This window comes from Buteo buteo, chromosome 6 (assembly GCF_964188355.1).
Source record: "Buteo buteo chromosome 6, bButBut1.hap1.1, whole genome shotgun sequence".
In the NCBI taxonomy this organism is placed as follows: domain Eukaryota; kingdom Metazoa; phylum Chordata; class Aves; order Accipitriformes; family Accipitridae; genus Buteo; species Buteo buteo.
Window position 1 is genome coordinate 30,836,749 of NC_134176.1, and position 14,391 is coordinate 30,851,139.

The window sequence follows — 14,391 nt, forward strand, 5'->3', positions numbered from 1 at the left end:
AAATCTATTGTGCACACTTTTGCCTTTTGACAATCAGTGCATAGTTTGCTTATTCAGGAGGACGGATGTTTGCCAGTAGAACTTTGAATACGTATGCATGCACATACATATGTATCAAGATTACCACTTGGTGATTAAACAGTTTGAAGAAGTAAACTTTTTGGAAACAAGGTACAGCCTGCAGATTTCTGCCATGTTTCTTCTTTTTGTTTTAGTTGATGATGGTGCTGCAGAAAAGGAAACGTTACCAGAATTTGGAGAAGGCAAAGACACAGGAGGACTGGTGCCTGGCAAATCGTTAGTCTTTGCAACACTGGAGTTGTGTGTTTGTATTCTTGTCAGACAGCTTCCCCAGCTCAACCCTAAATTAACTTGTAGCCCTGCAGTTCAATCTGGAAAACATCTGTTATTGTCAGAAGATGGAAGCAGACTGGTAGCAGTAGCATTAGTTATTCTCTCTGATGTTCCTGCAATTTGCTCTCCTGAAGGTATGCTGTTTCATCCCAAGAAAAGATTAATGAAAGAATATTGGGCTCCTCTGAGCCCCCTTGTTATTACCTAATTTTCTCAGCTGGATAAATCTGGCAGCAAGTTTTGTTGATTTGCTTGTGAAAATTTCCTGTTATAATTATTTTTTTGACTGTCAGATTATAAAACAAATTACAAAACTGAAGCAATTAAAGGGCTAGTTTTTCTTTTCCTCCTACATGTAGCAGTGCAATTAATAGATTCATTTTGTACAGGGAACTATACAATAGCTACGTGATTATGTTCTACTTGAATTGTCTATTCTGGAATTTGTAATGCAGACATAAATTAAATTTAAAAGGGAAATGTATCATGTTAACTTGCACTAAAAGCCATCATTTGAACATTAGAAAACCACTGTAAGGAGTGTTAAAGTTGATTTCTCAGATTAGTTGACTGTTACCCATGATTAATTTTGGATTCACTCCAAACTTTAAGATGGTTCCCTCCCTGCTACCCCCCAATATCATATTCATATGGTCTTTCAGTACTGTTACAGCCACACCTATAAACCATGTCTGCCCTAATCCTCTGTTCCCACCTTAGGTATCCATGTTACACCTTATCCAATTTTTTGCATTTACTAGCCCTGGAAATCTCTTCTTTTTTTCATAATTTGTTCTTTGTTACAAGATTCTTCTTTGGGGGTGGCATATTCCAAATGGAATAGTAGGCAGTTCTTGCTGTCATTGTAGGGTAATGATACGATTTCTGTTTTCCATCTGCAGCTCATTATTTATTAGTTCAAAGCAAAAGGAAACAAATGTAGCATCACTTAGATCTGAGGGCAACTATCTTGTATGAAAAATAATCTGTGATTTTTCTTTTCTCCCTGTAGTTCTTTTTGTCTTTAGCTGTTCAGGTTATTCTACAAACTAACAGCTTGCAGGATCAGACCAGATAAGATGTTTACACTAGAGAACTTAAGCATTTAAGTCAGGTGGCTAAAATGGAGGCACTTAAGCTTGCTTTTACAGTCAGTTGAATAAGGAAGCATCTCCAGAAGTCAACTGATATAATCAAAGAGAAGAGAATTCCTATGTGGAATTGCATCATTTTCCCCCCTTTAATAGGTAACTGAAGTTATAGTCCTGTGAATACCATGTGTCTCACTTCAGGCACCTGTCATGGTATGTATGCATAATAAAATTTTCAACAAAATGATGCTCATGAACTGCATTTCCTACTGAATTTCAACAGTCAATTTTCAGAGACTTGGCCGTTTAAAAATAGAAAGTAGATGTCCTCAGGTTCAGAAAATACTTATGCATATGTCAGAGACCCTCATTATTCAACAGGTCTGTCATGAACATCAGTATATGAAAATCTTAAAAACATAAACATTTTGCTGATTAGGGAAGGACATAAGCATATTAAGCCATATGCTTAACTCCTGTACTTTGCTGAATCAGAACTTAAGACAGGAGCAACAGATAAGTATGCAGGTTTCTAGACTGTCTCCAATATGTGCAGAATTCTGTATTACTATTAGATTCAAAGACATAAGAATATGCTAAACCGCTATGCCAAGTTATTCCTGTGATATTTTTTTTTTTTTTTTAAATTTTTTTTAATAGTCTCATATTCTGACAGGTCAACTGTCAGATTCTCAGGGACTGATGAAGACCTCTTCAGTAGGCTGTGGGACAATTTGCTTCTCTCTTTAGGTCTCCTCTTTTCCAAAATATTCGTTGGAGTTTTTTATTATAATTCTAGCAATTTTTGTCATGCATTTTTAGTCTGAGATCCTCTTATTAATCTTACTAAATTCTTGACATCCTTGGCTAACTACACATCGTGTGGGAGAAGTATTTCCTCTTACCAGTTTTTGAAATTACCCCCTGTTAATTTCCTTCACTGTATTGACTTCATTGCGAAATATGCTTAGATGATTATAAGTTTTCTACTACTCAGTACTTTGTATACTTCCATAGCTTCTCTTCTTCTGCTCCTCAGTGGTTCTGATCTTTCTGTTCTTGTTTTTCTCTGAACATGACATAATTCAACACTTCATATAACAAAATCATCAAGGAAAAGATATACAAAGCTAATTTAAAAGGGGAAGAGGTTTAACTTCACTTAAGCAGTGTGACTCCATGTTTGCTATAGCAAGTCACATGATATTTCAAATCTTTCTTCAAATTACTAGTGCCTCCATTCACATAGGTGATTAAAAATGATAAATTATAAATCAAAAGATAATCTAAGAAAACTGCTTCAATTTTTTTTAATGTAAAAGGTACCTGAATTTTTTTTTAACTTCTGTGAAATTAACTTGCTTTGTTTTACAGGAAGCGTTTCAGTTCTTCCTACTATCTTGTACCTAATTATTGGAGTACTTAAAGAAACTGCTGTGAAATTGCGAGATGGCCAGTTACCTTTGACAGTTGCTGCATCTCTACAAGCTCTTAAAGGACTCTTGTCTTCTCCAATGGCTCGAGCAGAGAAGAGTCGGACTGCTTGGACTGATCTTCTACGTAGTGCTTTGGTCACAGTGCTTGACTGTTGGGATCAAGGTATCCAGAAATCTTGTGTTTGTGTGTTTAAAAAACAAAGCAAAAAAAAATTTGGGTGAAAGGTTGTTTGGTTTTATTTAAATTAAATTCATGTACATCTTAAAAAAAGACTAGTATCTTAGTCACAGGAGAATTAGTTGGCTACCAAGTACTGTTGAAACTATAGTGCAATCTTGTCCCTGCAGTTCATGTGAGAAGTCATCATCTGTAAAGGTGTAAACATGGGATTTCAGGCTTAACCCTGCATCATGTAGTGCCGCTATGTAGTTACATGGTACGGTGGAATAAACAGGAGTTATGGCTTCAGTGTACAGTTGACCATAAAAGATAGCTGTACTGCATGCAGGTTCTCCACAAAGAATTAGTGTCTGTATTGAAGCAAAGGGTATTAAAACAGTAGTTCAAGAAAAAATATTTTTGTCTTAGTTTTCTGTGTGCTGCTTCTTCAACTTCCCAAGTTTGTAGTATTTTTATCATTCCTCACATTTAATCTCCAAATTGTAATTTGTTAGAACTTTTGTTTATAGTGCTGGGTTTTTAAGTTACAGCAAAAGAATATATGTTCTTAATGCAAATTTTATATTATTCTTAAAATAGGTTGTACCCTAATATGTCATACCAGCTCTTCAAAGATATTTATTGTACTTTATACAGAGGAACAATGGAATAGTAGTATGCTGTTATTTCTAAATATGCATATAACCACCCCTGAATTACCATCTTGGCCTTGGCTTTTATTACAGTAAAAGTCCATAAGAGTGCATCAGAGTATGTCATGTATTTGAAAAAAGAGATTCCTAAAGAAATGTAGACATGGATATTTCTACTCCACCTCTTTGTAACACTTGAATTCATAGAATTACTTTTTAATGCAAATCTAACAGACTGCTTGTTTTATTGATAGTAGGTGGGCTTCTCCAAGAACTTGATGAAGTTAGCCTGCTTACTGCTATTACAGTATTTATTATGTCTACCAGTCCAGAAGTTACTACTGTAGAGTGCCTTCAAAAACGTTGTATTGAGAAGTTTAAAATCACACTTGACTCAAAAGATCCTCTTGTAAGTACTGGTGAATTTGTGAGAATATCAGTATCGTATTAAATGGCTTTTAGCTTATTTTCTGTTCAGTTGTTTCACCTGGTCTGTGTGTTGATTCCAGTTAATTCTGTCCTGACTATATCTGTTGTATTTTAAAATACAGTTTGAACAAGTTAGCATGAACATGTCCAGCAATGCATTTTACCATTTTTTATTCTGTATACAATTCTGTATTTCTATGATTTATTTTTTTTATTGCATCAGACTCAGTGCTTTATACATTGATAAGTACATGATACAGTTGTGTAGTTTTTCAGGCACCTGTTTCATTTTATTTGTTCATTTTATCTTCAACACACAGATACTATCTTTTGCACAGGAAATCCCTCAGCTGTGGGTCTTTGGGAGCTGGAGCAAGTACAACTACATAACTTTTACTGTCCCTTAAGCATCAGCTCCTGGACACTGCTGGAGGCAGCATATTGAATTAGATTAATGCTTCGTTCTGACCTAGTATAAATATTTTTACGTAGTTGCTTTAGATTGTAGTGCCACACAGTTCATCTGTTACTATTCTTCAGCTAAAAACCCAACATATCAAGAAAAAAAAAATTGCATTTATTATCATTGCAAATACAAATGTCTTTTCTAGGAGTTGGGACTTCCTCACTCTGAAAGGCCAGCTCTGAAAATAACATGCATTAGATTTAATGTTTGACTGTGAGAATTCCCTGTAAACTGGTTTTCTTGCATCTTCTCTGTATATATTCATGTAGTAAAAAGAAATCAAAGTTACCTTTACTTGAGAAATAGCTGTAAGAAAGTACTTTTTTATATATTAGCACATTTCTAGTATTATGAACAGTGGTTTCCACTGACAGGAAACTGGGGATGCCAAATATGACTGCAAGAAAATGGTAGTATACATTTGCAAATTTTATCCAAGTGTTTAGGCATCTGAGCCTTTCAGAAATCATGTAGGAACTTGACGGTTTCAGTCCTATTGACTTCCAATGACATGCAAGCTACTGTACTATTGAGACTTTTTAAAATTGTGCCTACAGTTTGACAGAGGTAATGCTTGTATTTTAAGCACCTATTTTCAGTCAGCTGTATTTTTGCGAAAAAGGGTATATTTTCAAAACATTACTAAGATGTAATCTTCACACAAAAATAATATTCGTTCCTTCACTTGAAGATGTAGGAAGATGTAGGACTCCGTAGAAAGAAACAGAAAGCATGGTCTAGTTTCTCATAATAATTTGATACAAGTTATAATGCTTCTATAAAGTATTATGCATTAGCAGCCTGCAACCTGATGAATTTTCAAGCTGTGAGGCACATTTTTCCCCCTCCCTAAAATTTTATCTGACAAGCTGTGAGTTTGAAAACACTCTGGCATGTATTTTTAAGTGTAACACTTTGTAACTGCAAATTTGCTTTTCCCTTTAGGTACAGTGTAAGTGCTACCAGCTGCTGCACTCCATCTTTCAGCATCCAAACAAAACCGTGTCATATCCTTATATTCATTCTTTAGCACCATCCATTGTGGGAAAACTGCAGGAAACAGAAAAAGCAAAACCTGAAAACGCTGCTGAACTTCAAGTCATTCAGGAGGGAATAAAGGTGGTTACAGCTCTTATGGCCACTGCTGAGGAAGAGCACCGTAAGTTACTTCCATTACTAGTATCCAAAGCATTAGACATGCTGAAAGTTGCCATAAGTAACAAATTAAAACAAAACAACCACTAGGAATCCAGTCCTGAACACTAATTGCTAACAAAATTGCTAACAAGAATGTTGGTTCTTTTTACTGTACAGTTCGAATAACATTTGCAGCTTTATAGTTTGTGTTAAATGTTAACTTAGAGGAATACTTCTAGTTAGAATTTGAAGCTGCTTTTATAAAGTGTATGTTTAAGTTGTGTTTTCGATATTTATAGGTGCCCATTTGGTGGCCTGCCTTCTTCCCATCCTTATTTCCTTTCTTTTGGATGAAAATGCCCTGGCTTCTGCTACAAAGTCGGCAAAAAATCTACATGAGTTTGCTTTGCAAAATCTGATGCAGATTGGTCCACAGTACTCATCGGTTTTTAAAAAACTAATGGCTTCCTCTCCAACTATGAAAGCCAGGCTTGAGTCAGCTGTAAAAGGCAATCAAGAAAGTGTCAAAGTGAAGACTGCTAAACATGCAAAGAATCCGGGGAAAAGTTCGAGCATTCAGCTAAAGACCAATTTTCTTTAAAGTCTCATATTGTCTTTTTATGCACTTTGATATCAACAGCAAAAAATGTCCCTTTTAATTTCTAATCAGAGTAGGATCACTATAAGTTGATCTCATATATTTCAGCTTGCACTGAATTATTACAGAAAGTTTTTAAGAGAAAGCAAATCTCTAGATAACTTTCCGTTAATGTAAGACTTCTTAGACATCTCTAAAGACTATGAATAATTCTATCAGAGGTCATCTAATCTGTATTAATTCATTATTTTGGACTGAAATGCCAGAAATGCACATGCCTATATTAAAAAAAGTATAGTGAACTTTACCATAGATATATTTAGAGGCAGCCCACACTTAGCCATTAAGTAAAATTAATTTTGTTTTAAATCAGTATTTGTCAAAAATAAGTTACCCTGATTGGTTTTTTTTATTTAACTGGGAGGTAAATTTACTTGCAGGTTGTAATCTATCCTAATTACTAATTTAACACACTGCATCATTAAGTAAACAGATTAAATATCCTTGTAAGCCTTACAATAGATTATTGTTGATCTCAAAAAATTGAACTCAGTAAAGGTAATATTGATAGCTTTAATCGCAATAACTTCTTGAGCTGGCCGAGATTTAACAAATGCTGTTAAATACAGCTCTACAATGTTTCTTCACTGAGGACTCTGTAGTGCTTTACACAGTGGGACTATTATGCGTATGTAAGTATTTGCAGGCTTGGTGCCTTGCTGCTTGATGTAGTCTCACTTTTCAGGATGTATACTTGTGTCAATTTTGTATTAGGCTAGCCAGGCAGTTGAAGCTTACGTATCTTGTCCAGGATAGGACAGCAATTTTAATATACTGTGCCTCGATTCAGACATCTGCTCTATCTGGATGTGTTTCCTGATCTTTAAATGATCGGTTATATATACATGTAACTCACCTAAATTTATGTATCTCTGCAATGAGAGATGGACATATTTGAAGTCAGCTTGTCTTGTGTCAAATAAAGTGCAACAAACTCATAATAAGGATTATTTAATTAACATTTTTATTAAGGAACTTATTTTAATATAGAAAAGTAACTATTGGAATTGCAATGGCTATAAAGTATTTTCTCCATATAGTGTATTGAGTTCTTTCTTAATACCAGTATTATCTAAACCAAACATTATCAAACTGAGGATAGTATTTCCTTCTTGAATCTAATTACTTTAAAAGAAAGAAGAAAAAAAAAAAAAGATTTACAGAACTGAGAAACACACCGTGACTCAGGAAAAGTGTGATGTACTGTATTTTATTATAAGTTTTGTATATAAATGTAATTGTAAATTGTACAGAATTAACCATTTGACCAAAGTTCTAACAATTCATTTTTCTAATTTACATAAATAAAGCTAATTTTCTTCACTCAAGATTTGTCTTAGTCATTTTACCCAATAGCAGAGGAGCTCTAAGGACTTCCATAACAGAAAGAAAATGTTTGTATGCTGCCACAAGAAAACTAGTAAGAAATGTTTGGGCTGGATGCACCAATGTCTGTGACTTGACATTGCAGGTCTTCCTCTGTTCTGCATAGCACAATGGGTAAATAAGTAGGATCAGAGAGACAGACTTTATGTATGTAAATACCTGTTCTGTGCCAAATGCTGAAATGTGTGAACTATGGGAAGATGGTTGAGATGCCTTCCATCTTTTCCCGGAGAACCAGAAGTTCTTTGTTCCACCTCTCCATTGCAGTCAAATCTGTAGTTGTTGGCTGTGTTGAAAGGGAGTTACATTAAATTAGCAGTTAGTCCTCTTTATCTCATTAGTAATTTTTTATCTCATTATTTTTCCCTTTAAAGTTCACTGGGTATATTCCTTTTTTTTTTTTTTCCTCCCCAAGGCCACTTCTGGAAAATCATAGAGATTCTTACAGGACTTGAAACTTTTAAATGAAACTCATGTCATGTTTACTATCAAAGTGGCCAAAAAGTTGCTACAATAGGTGTATGTGGCTACTTTTTTCATTTTCTGTAATGTAGAAGAACAGCATTAACCTTCTTTTTCACTAACATTTTTTATTGCTGATAATACAATCTGATTAAATTCTACTTTGCTCAAAAACTTTCAAGAAGCATGCTCAAGTTGCAAGAGCACCAAGCAAAGCTGTTAAAAGCCAAAAATCAAAATTTAGAAGAGCTTAGTGCTAGATTTCTTAGAGGGTCTCATTGTAGTAGTTCACAACTGAGTCACTGAGAAGTGCCATAATTATGTGCTTTGATGTTTCTTGGTCAAGTCTTGTAGCCACATGTGGAAAAGTACCATTTTCAACATATCTCTGTATTCTAAAAGCAGAAGCAAAAACAATTAAAGAGAATCATTGCTAACTCTTAATGTCTACTGTAAATTAGGACATATGTGTGAGCTTAATTTATCCAGATAATTAATTTATCCACATAGTAAAAATACCTGTGCCCTGAGTTGTGCTTTATTATGTACACTTAAAATGAGTTAGATCATGTGAATAATCTACTCATTTAAGATTTTATAAATGAATCCTACAGATGTAATCTTGTTTCAGTTATAAAAAGAATTTGGCTTTTAGATATCAGATATCTTTGATGCAGTCTTGTTTATTTACAAGGAATTTGCACAAATTTCTTTTTTCCTGAAGAAATAAGTAAGACCACAGAGCAGTTTTGGTTTCGATTCCACTCTTCTATTTTAGGCATTGCTTGGCATTCAAGCTCTTATGTTTAGCCAAACAGAAAAGCCAAACATATGTTTAGCTATAAACCAAAGTCTCCCTTTTACCACTCCTCCTTCCTGTGTCCCATGCCTCCTTGCTGATTGTTTTTCTTGCCATTTCTCTACAAGCACCAGTAAATTTTCATCCAGTAAACTGTCTTTGCGATGAAGCATGTGGCCTGCATGCGTGTTTACTTTGTATGTTTCCACTGTTTATTTAAAAAGTTTAATGTATTTCTGTGACAAAAGGTCCTGCCTATGCCTAACCTTAAGTGTATATATAAAAATATGGGTACATCATGGAATGTAATATTTAAGTGCTATGCAAAAATTATTTGCAGACAACTTTCTGGTGACTGCAACAAACCAGAATTAGTCAAAACCATGCAAAAGCATCACACAGTTGGGATGTGGTTGTTTTTAATTGGATACAAGTCTGTAGCACTCCAGCTGAATAAGCAGCATTTCTAATAGTATTGCTTAGGCTAGAATAAGTCTGAGACTGATCTGGTATGTTCTGAGGTGCAAGAGTCACCTTCAGGCTGAGAGAAGCATCAGTTAAGTGATGCACATATCACCATAAAATAGGATTACCAAATGCATAGGAAGCAGGACAGGTTTTTTATAAATAAAAGTCAGTTAATAATTGGAATTTCCAAAAGGATTTTTTCCCTCCAAGGCTGCCACAGCAGTAACAATGTGAATCGTTGCCATTGCAGGAGGAGAGGAGTGATCTAGGATAGTTTCCTAGTTTATTGGAAATAATAGTACTAGTGCTTAGTAGGGATCGTGCAGCAAGCTCAACGGAATTTCAATCTAGTTTTAATTTGAATGAAGTTGGATGTATCTGTGGCAATAACAACATATGAGGGGCCACTGTGACACTCTCCTCTAAAGCTTCATCCCTAACTTCACTGCTATATACATTTTTTGTTTTCTGCTTCCTAAAATGGAGTTACGTTTCATCAGTAGACAGCAAGTCAGAAGCTGTTTCCTAGAAGAGCATGCTGTTTTCTAACCAATGGTGGTCTACTAATAAACTGCTCATGTTTTGTCCCAGTGAAAAACTTGGCCAGTGATACTTCAAGCAAGGCAAGAAAGCAAGGGGAAAACTCCTCAAAAAATTAACACTCTTTCTTTGTTCACATTTAAATAAAAGAACATCCAGCAAGGTAGATTATTCTTCTACTTCTCTGCACTGTGGTGTCAAAAACCACAGGAAGAGCCTCTCCCTCGTGTCTCGAAAGTAGCACTCCTTGGCCAGCCCTGATCCTGTGGGCATTCCTAGATACTGCTTTTTGCACATGAGAAACCCTTGTGGCCTGATTAAACACTAACAAGTAAAATTGCTCGTAAAATACAGTCATGATGAAATAGTTGTTGAGTTGCAACCTCTGATCCTTAAAAACATCCAATAAAGTTAAACTGTACTTCCATGCAGCCAAATGTTAAAAGCAGCACGCAGATTTGTCCATAGCACTCTCGTCTGAGCAACATTGGAGCTGTTGCTGTAGATGACATTTCACACAGGACTCCAGTTAGCTGAAGTATGTAGCAAGCAGTTAATTTTTACATATACTGCTCAAGCTATTTAATGACAGGGGGCTATAGCTTCAAAGATATACAAATTAAAAAGCATATTTGGCCAGACATGACATGCTTTACCTGCCTCTAACATATTTTAAAATAATGAATACTGAAAGTTGATTATGTAGAATAAAATAAACCAGATGCATTTGATACATTATGTTGTCTGTACAAGGAAACACTAAAGATGTCAGTGCTACGCCACCAGCCTCTCCAAAACGTTGTATGGTTCTTAGTTTGGTTTTGATGTGCAGTTGTAGATTTTTAAATTATTTTTTTTTACCTAAAATGTTCTCTGGATTCTCTGGACAATAAATGGTTTATTACATATAACAATGAACGGGGAAGTGACATCTAAATATAGCAAAAGTAGGGCTGAAGATTTTGTCTGAGAAACAGGTCAAAGCAAAAGCAGGCTTCCAAAACCTCCTGAAGTAACCTGTGGTAGATTAACCCAAATTCACTCGCTCTGCAGCCAAATATCAATTTTGCTCTGTGGTCCCATCCCACTTCCATAGTCCTGGTCATGCGAAGTGTGGAATCAGATTCTAGAAGGTAGAATGTGGCATCAAATCCCCTTCCTCTGTGTTTGCACTCCAGCTGCTTAATGGTGGCACTCGCAGGAGAAAAACTGGGAGGGTGAGTACCAGCCACAGCAGAGTCTGCTCTCAGTCTGCATATTTGTGTATGTGCCAATTTGTCTAGTTATTGCACAGAAAAATGTATTGTTTATATATGTAAAGGAGTTTGCAGATGAGGAAGGTCTGCTTCTAAAAGTTGCTGGTAAGAAGCTAAACTTAGTAATGGCAAAGACTCATAAAATCCTATTCTGATAGGATTAGAATTGCAATTGTCTAGCCTAAATTTTTTTTTTTTTAAACCAATGTTAATGTATAAAATGTATGTGAATTATCTCACTGCCAATGAAATGCAGTACAGAATTGCTGAGATTCCCTGTTGCTACTAGTGGGAATATTTTTTTTATTAAACCTTCTCTGGGGAAGGTTTTGAGTATGGTATTTTTGTACGCAATTTTTTTCTGCCTAGTGCCTCAGTTCTCAGTATTCTTTTCCACAAGAAAAGGAGAAGGTTTTGTATGAGACACATTTTCAGTGCAAGTACAGGCCTCAGGGATTCTGGAAACAATTTTGATTTATATCTAAAAATAGAAATATTATACAATTTGAAAATACAACCTATCATTATGAAGGCAAATGCTCTTAACCTCATCTCTCATGTAAGGTTTATGGCGAACACCAAGAAAAAATTGTCACAGCTGTATGCATGTTTTACAGGAAACACAGATGCAAGGATAACTGGTTCAAGCTGTTGCCACCAAATTTACCTGAAATTCAGTTAGAGGAATAAAAGAATTTGCCTATAGGAAAAAATCAGGTTTTCTTTTATGATATTTCATCAACTATGTTTATTAAATGAGCAAGGATGGGATGAAGAGGGGTAATAGAAGAGACAATGCAAGTAAATGGTTTTTCACCTCCAATCTGAGGCATGATGCAATCTTATGTGTAGCGCTCGGGGAGTCAAGTGACACAGTAATGTGGTCAGAGGGAGGGCGAGATGGGCTTTTTTTAGTCCATATTCCTCCTAGTTTGCTTTTGAGGCCAACAAATCTGGGAGTAATTTACTTCTGTAAAATGAGAATTGTCAAGCTGGTTGGAGAGAGGTACTCAAGAACGAGTGGTCTCGAGTTGGAGCCACAACCCATCTGTCGTTCTAGGCACCCTCTAAACCATGCAGTAAATATGGATACATTCAGATCCTTGCGGCTTAAAGGCTTGCAGCCTTCTGTCCCAATTTTCCCACATAGCCTTGGAGATGTGGCAAAAGGCCATACATCCCCCTGTCCTGTAGGTACAGGGAGGAAAGCCAGTCAGTCGGCATGGTATGAACTACTAAAGTAGTTTTCTCTGTCTGAGGGCAGCTGAACCTGGGGAAGCTATGAGTGAATACCTTCTTTTCCAAACAGGCAATTTCCTACCTTTCCAGTAGATTTCTTTAGGTACGTACTCACACAGGTGCCTGTTCTGAGATCCCACGGGACACGCAGCTACCACTGCTCAGGAACACTAAGGAGGCTGCGGGGGGTGGTGCTCAATTAACTGCCGGTGGCCTGGATCTGTGCTGAGACTGTTGGTAGGCGAATGCAACTAGACTTTGTGGCTAAATCCAAATGGGACAAGAAGTGAGCTGTTCTTCACGTTGGTCTGTGCCACAACGCAAGCATGTCTCTCCCTGACCTCCTTCAGAGCAGCAGTTGCTGAAGCCTGTCGTCGCGTGCGTATTTATCCACGCAGCGTCCTGCGCAGCAACAGGCACCTGCAGCACCATACACAGCCACGAACTGCAATGATTTAGGATAAGCAGCAGCCATTCATAAAGACTTCTGGAGCTTTTCTGGCCAAGGCAGAAGAGGAAAGGCTGTTGGATGTACCGGCTATAGAGCAGAGAGACCACAGAAGCAGATTTGGAAGATGAGACAACTACTGCAAAGCTTCCGTGAGCAGGAAGAGGGAACAGGGACTTACCTGGTTTGTCAAGCTTGAAGTGACCACCATGGCTGCAACACCTCTGCATACGACAGGCCACCTTTGTGCAGTTATGAGAAAAAATTTTCCATTATGTGAAATTTGCCAAAAACTTCCAGTGGCTTTGATACATTAATGAGAGGAGACATCGCTGCTCATGAAGTACCTGGTACTGCCTGTGGAAACCGGCAATTCCAGGCTGCGGTACATCTTAGCTCGATCAACTTGATAGCTGGTGGTCAGGATTCGAAACTGTATTCTTCACTGGCTTGTTCTGGACATTAACTAAAGGAAGGGCTTTCAGTGCCGTAATTTTCTCCTTCAGGAGGTAATGAATATATTAGCTGTCAGGGATTCTCTCCTGACTCTCTAGTTGGTGAAGCTGTACCTAGACTACACGGGATGCCCCCAAAACAACTGCATCTTTTTTACTGTTTTCATATCTCTGTATTTCTAGTAAGTGCAAGAACTGAGGCAGACAAGCAAGTATTTAAAATCCAGTTCCTGTTCATGCTAGTATCCCAGAACTACATGCAACTCACTGTTAAAGATCTCTTCTGGTTGTCTGCCTTATGTTCAGGTAGCCAACACCCAGCCGTGACTTGCTGAGTGACTTCTGGTGGGCACTGGTGCTAGAGGGGCAATATGCCCCAGACAGTGAACCAAGAGAGACCGCCGTGAAGGTGGGACAGGCCACAGGGAAAAGCAGCAGGAAAGGAGCAAATACAAAGGCTGCAGAGGAAGCAACAACATTCTTGAGGGATAATTTTTCATATCAAACAAATGCTGAAGGATTAGGACAGGACAGAGAGGAAGGAAGAGGGAAGCGGAACAAGAGGCATGCGCATGGCTAGTAAGAGAAGGAAGAGAAAATAATAAATCAGTTACCTGGTTGGCTCATTGCTTCAAACCAGCCTGTGTGAGATATCATAGCTTAATAGTTGACTGGAATCCTATAAAACATTTTACAAATGAAACCACTCTGATTTGTAAAGTTCACACAATTTTATGATACATTAGCTTTGGTTTTTGTGTTCTGTACTGCCCATTATTTATCATCAAGAAAAAAAAAAGACTGCCAACCATCCATGTAAATCAAAGCAAAACACTTTGTACTAGCAGCACAGGATGAAACAAGTTAATGGCATTACTATAAAAAGTAATGCAAAGCTACTTGCATGCAATACTGGGCATCTATACCTTTTAACAAAATATGCAAAGCAGCCAC

The 14,391-nt window shown here is 36.9% G+C and overlaps 1 protein-coding gene across 6 annotated transcripts in view; it reads left to right on the top strand.

Annotated features, from left to right (window-relative positions):
• HEATR5A (HEAT repeat containing 5A) overlaps window positions 1-7,707 on the top strand; it is a 69,467-nt gene extending 61,760 nt beyond the window's left edge. For all 6 annotated transcript variants that reach the window (XM_075030318.1, XM_075030319.1, XM_075030320.1 and 3 more), the window contains 5 exons: window positions 216-488; window positions 2,820-3,044; window positions 3,949-4,103; window positions 5,535-5,748; window positions 6,026-7,707. In XM_075030318.1, coding sequence (XP_074886419.1) covers window positions 216-488; window positions 2,820-3,044; window positions 3,949-4,103; window positions 5,535-5,748; window positions 6,026-6,327 — 1,169 coding nt within the window. In that variant the 3' untranslated portion in view covers window positions 6,328-7,707. The remainder of the gene's footprint in view (window positions 1-215; window positions 489-2,819; window positions 3,045-3,948; window positions 4,104-5,534; window positions 5,749-6,025) is intronic.
• The last annotated feature ends 6,684 nt before the right edge of the window (window positions 7,708-14,391 follow it).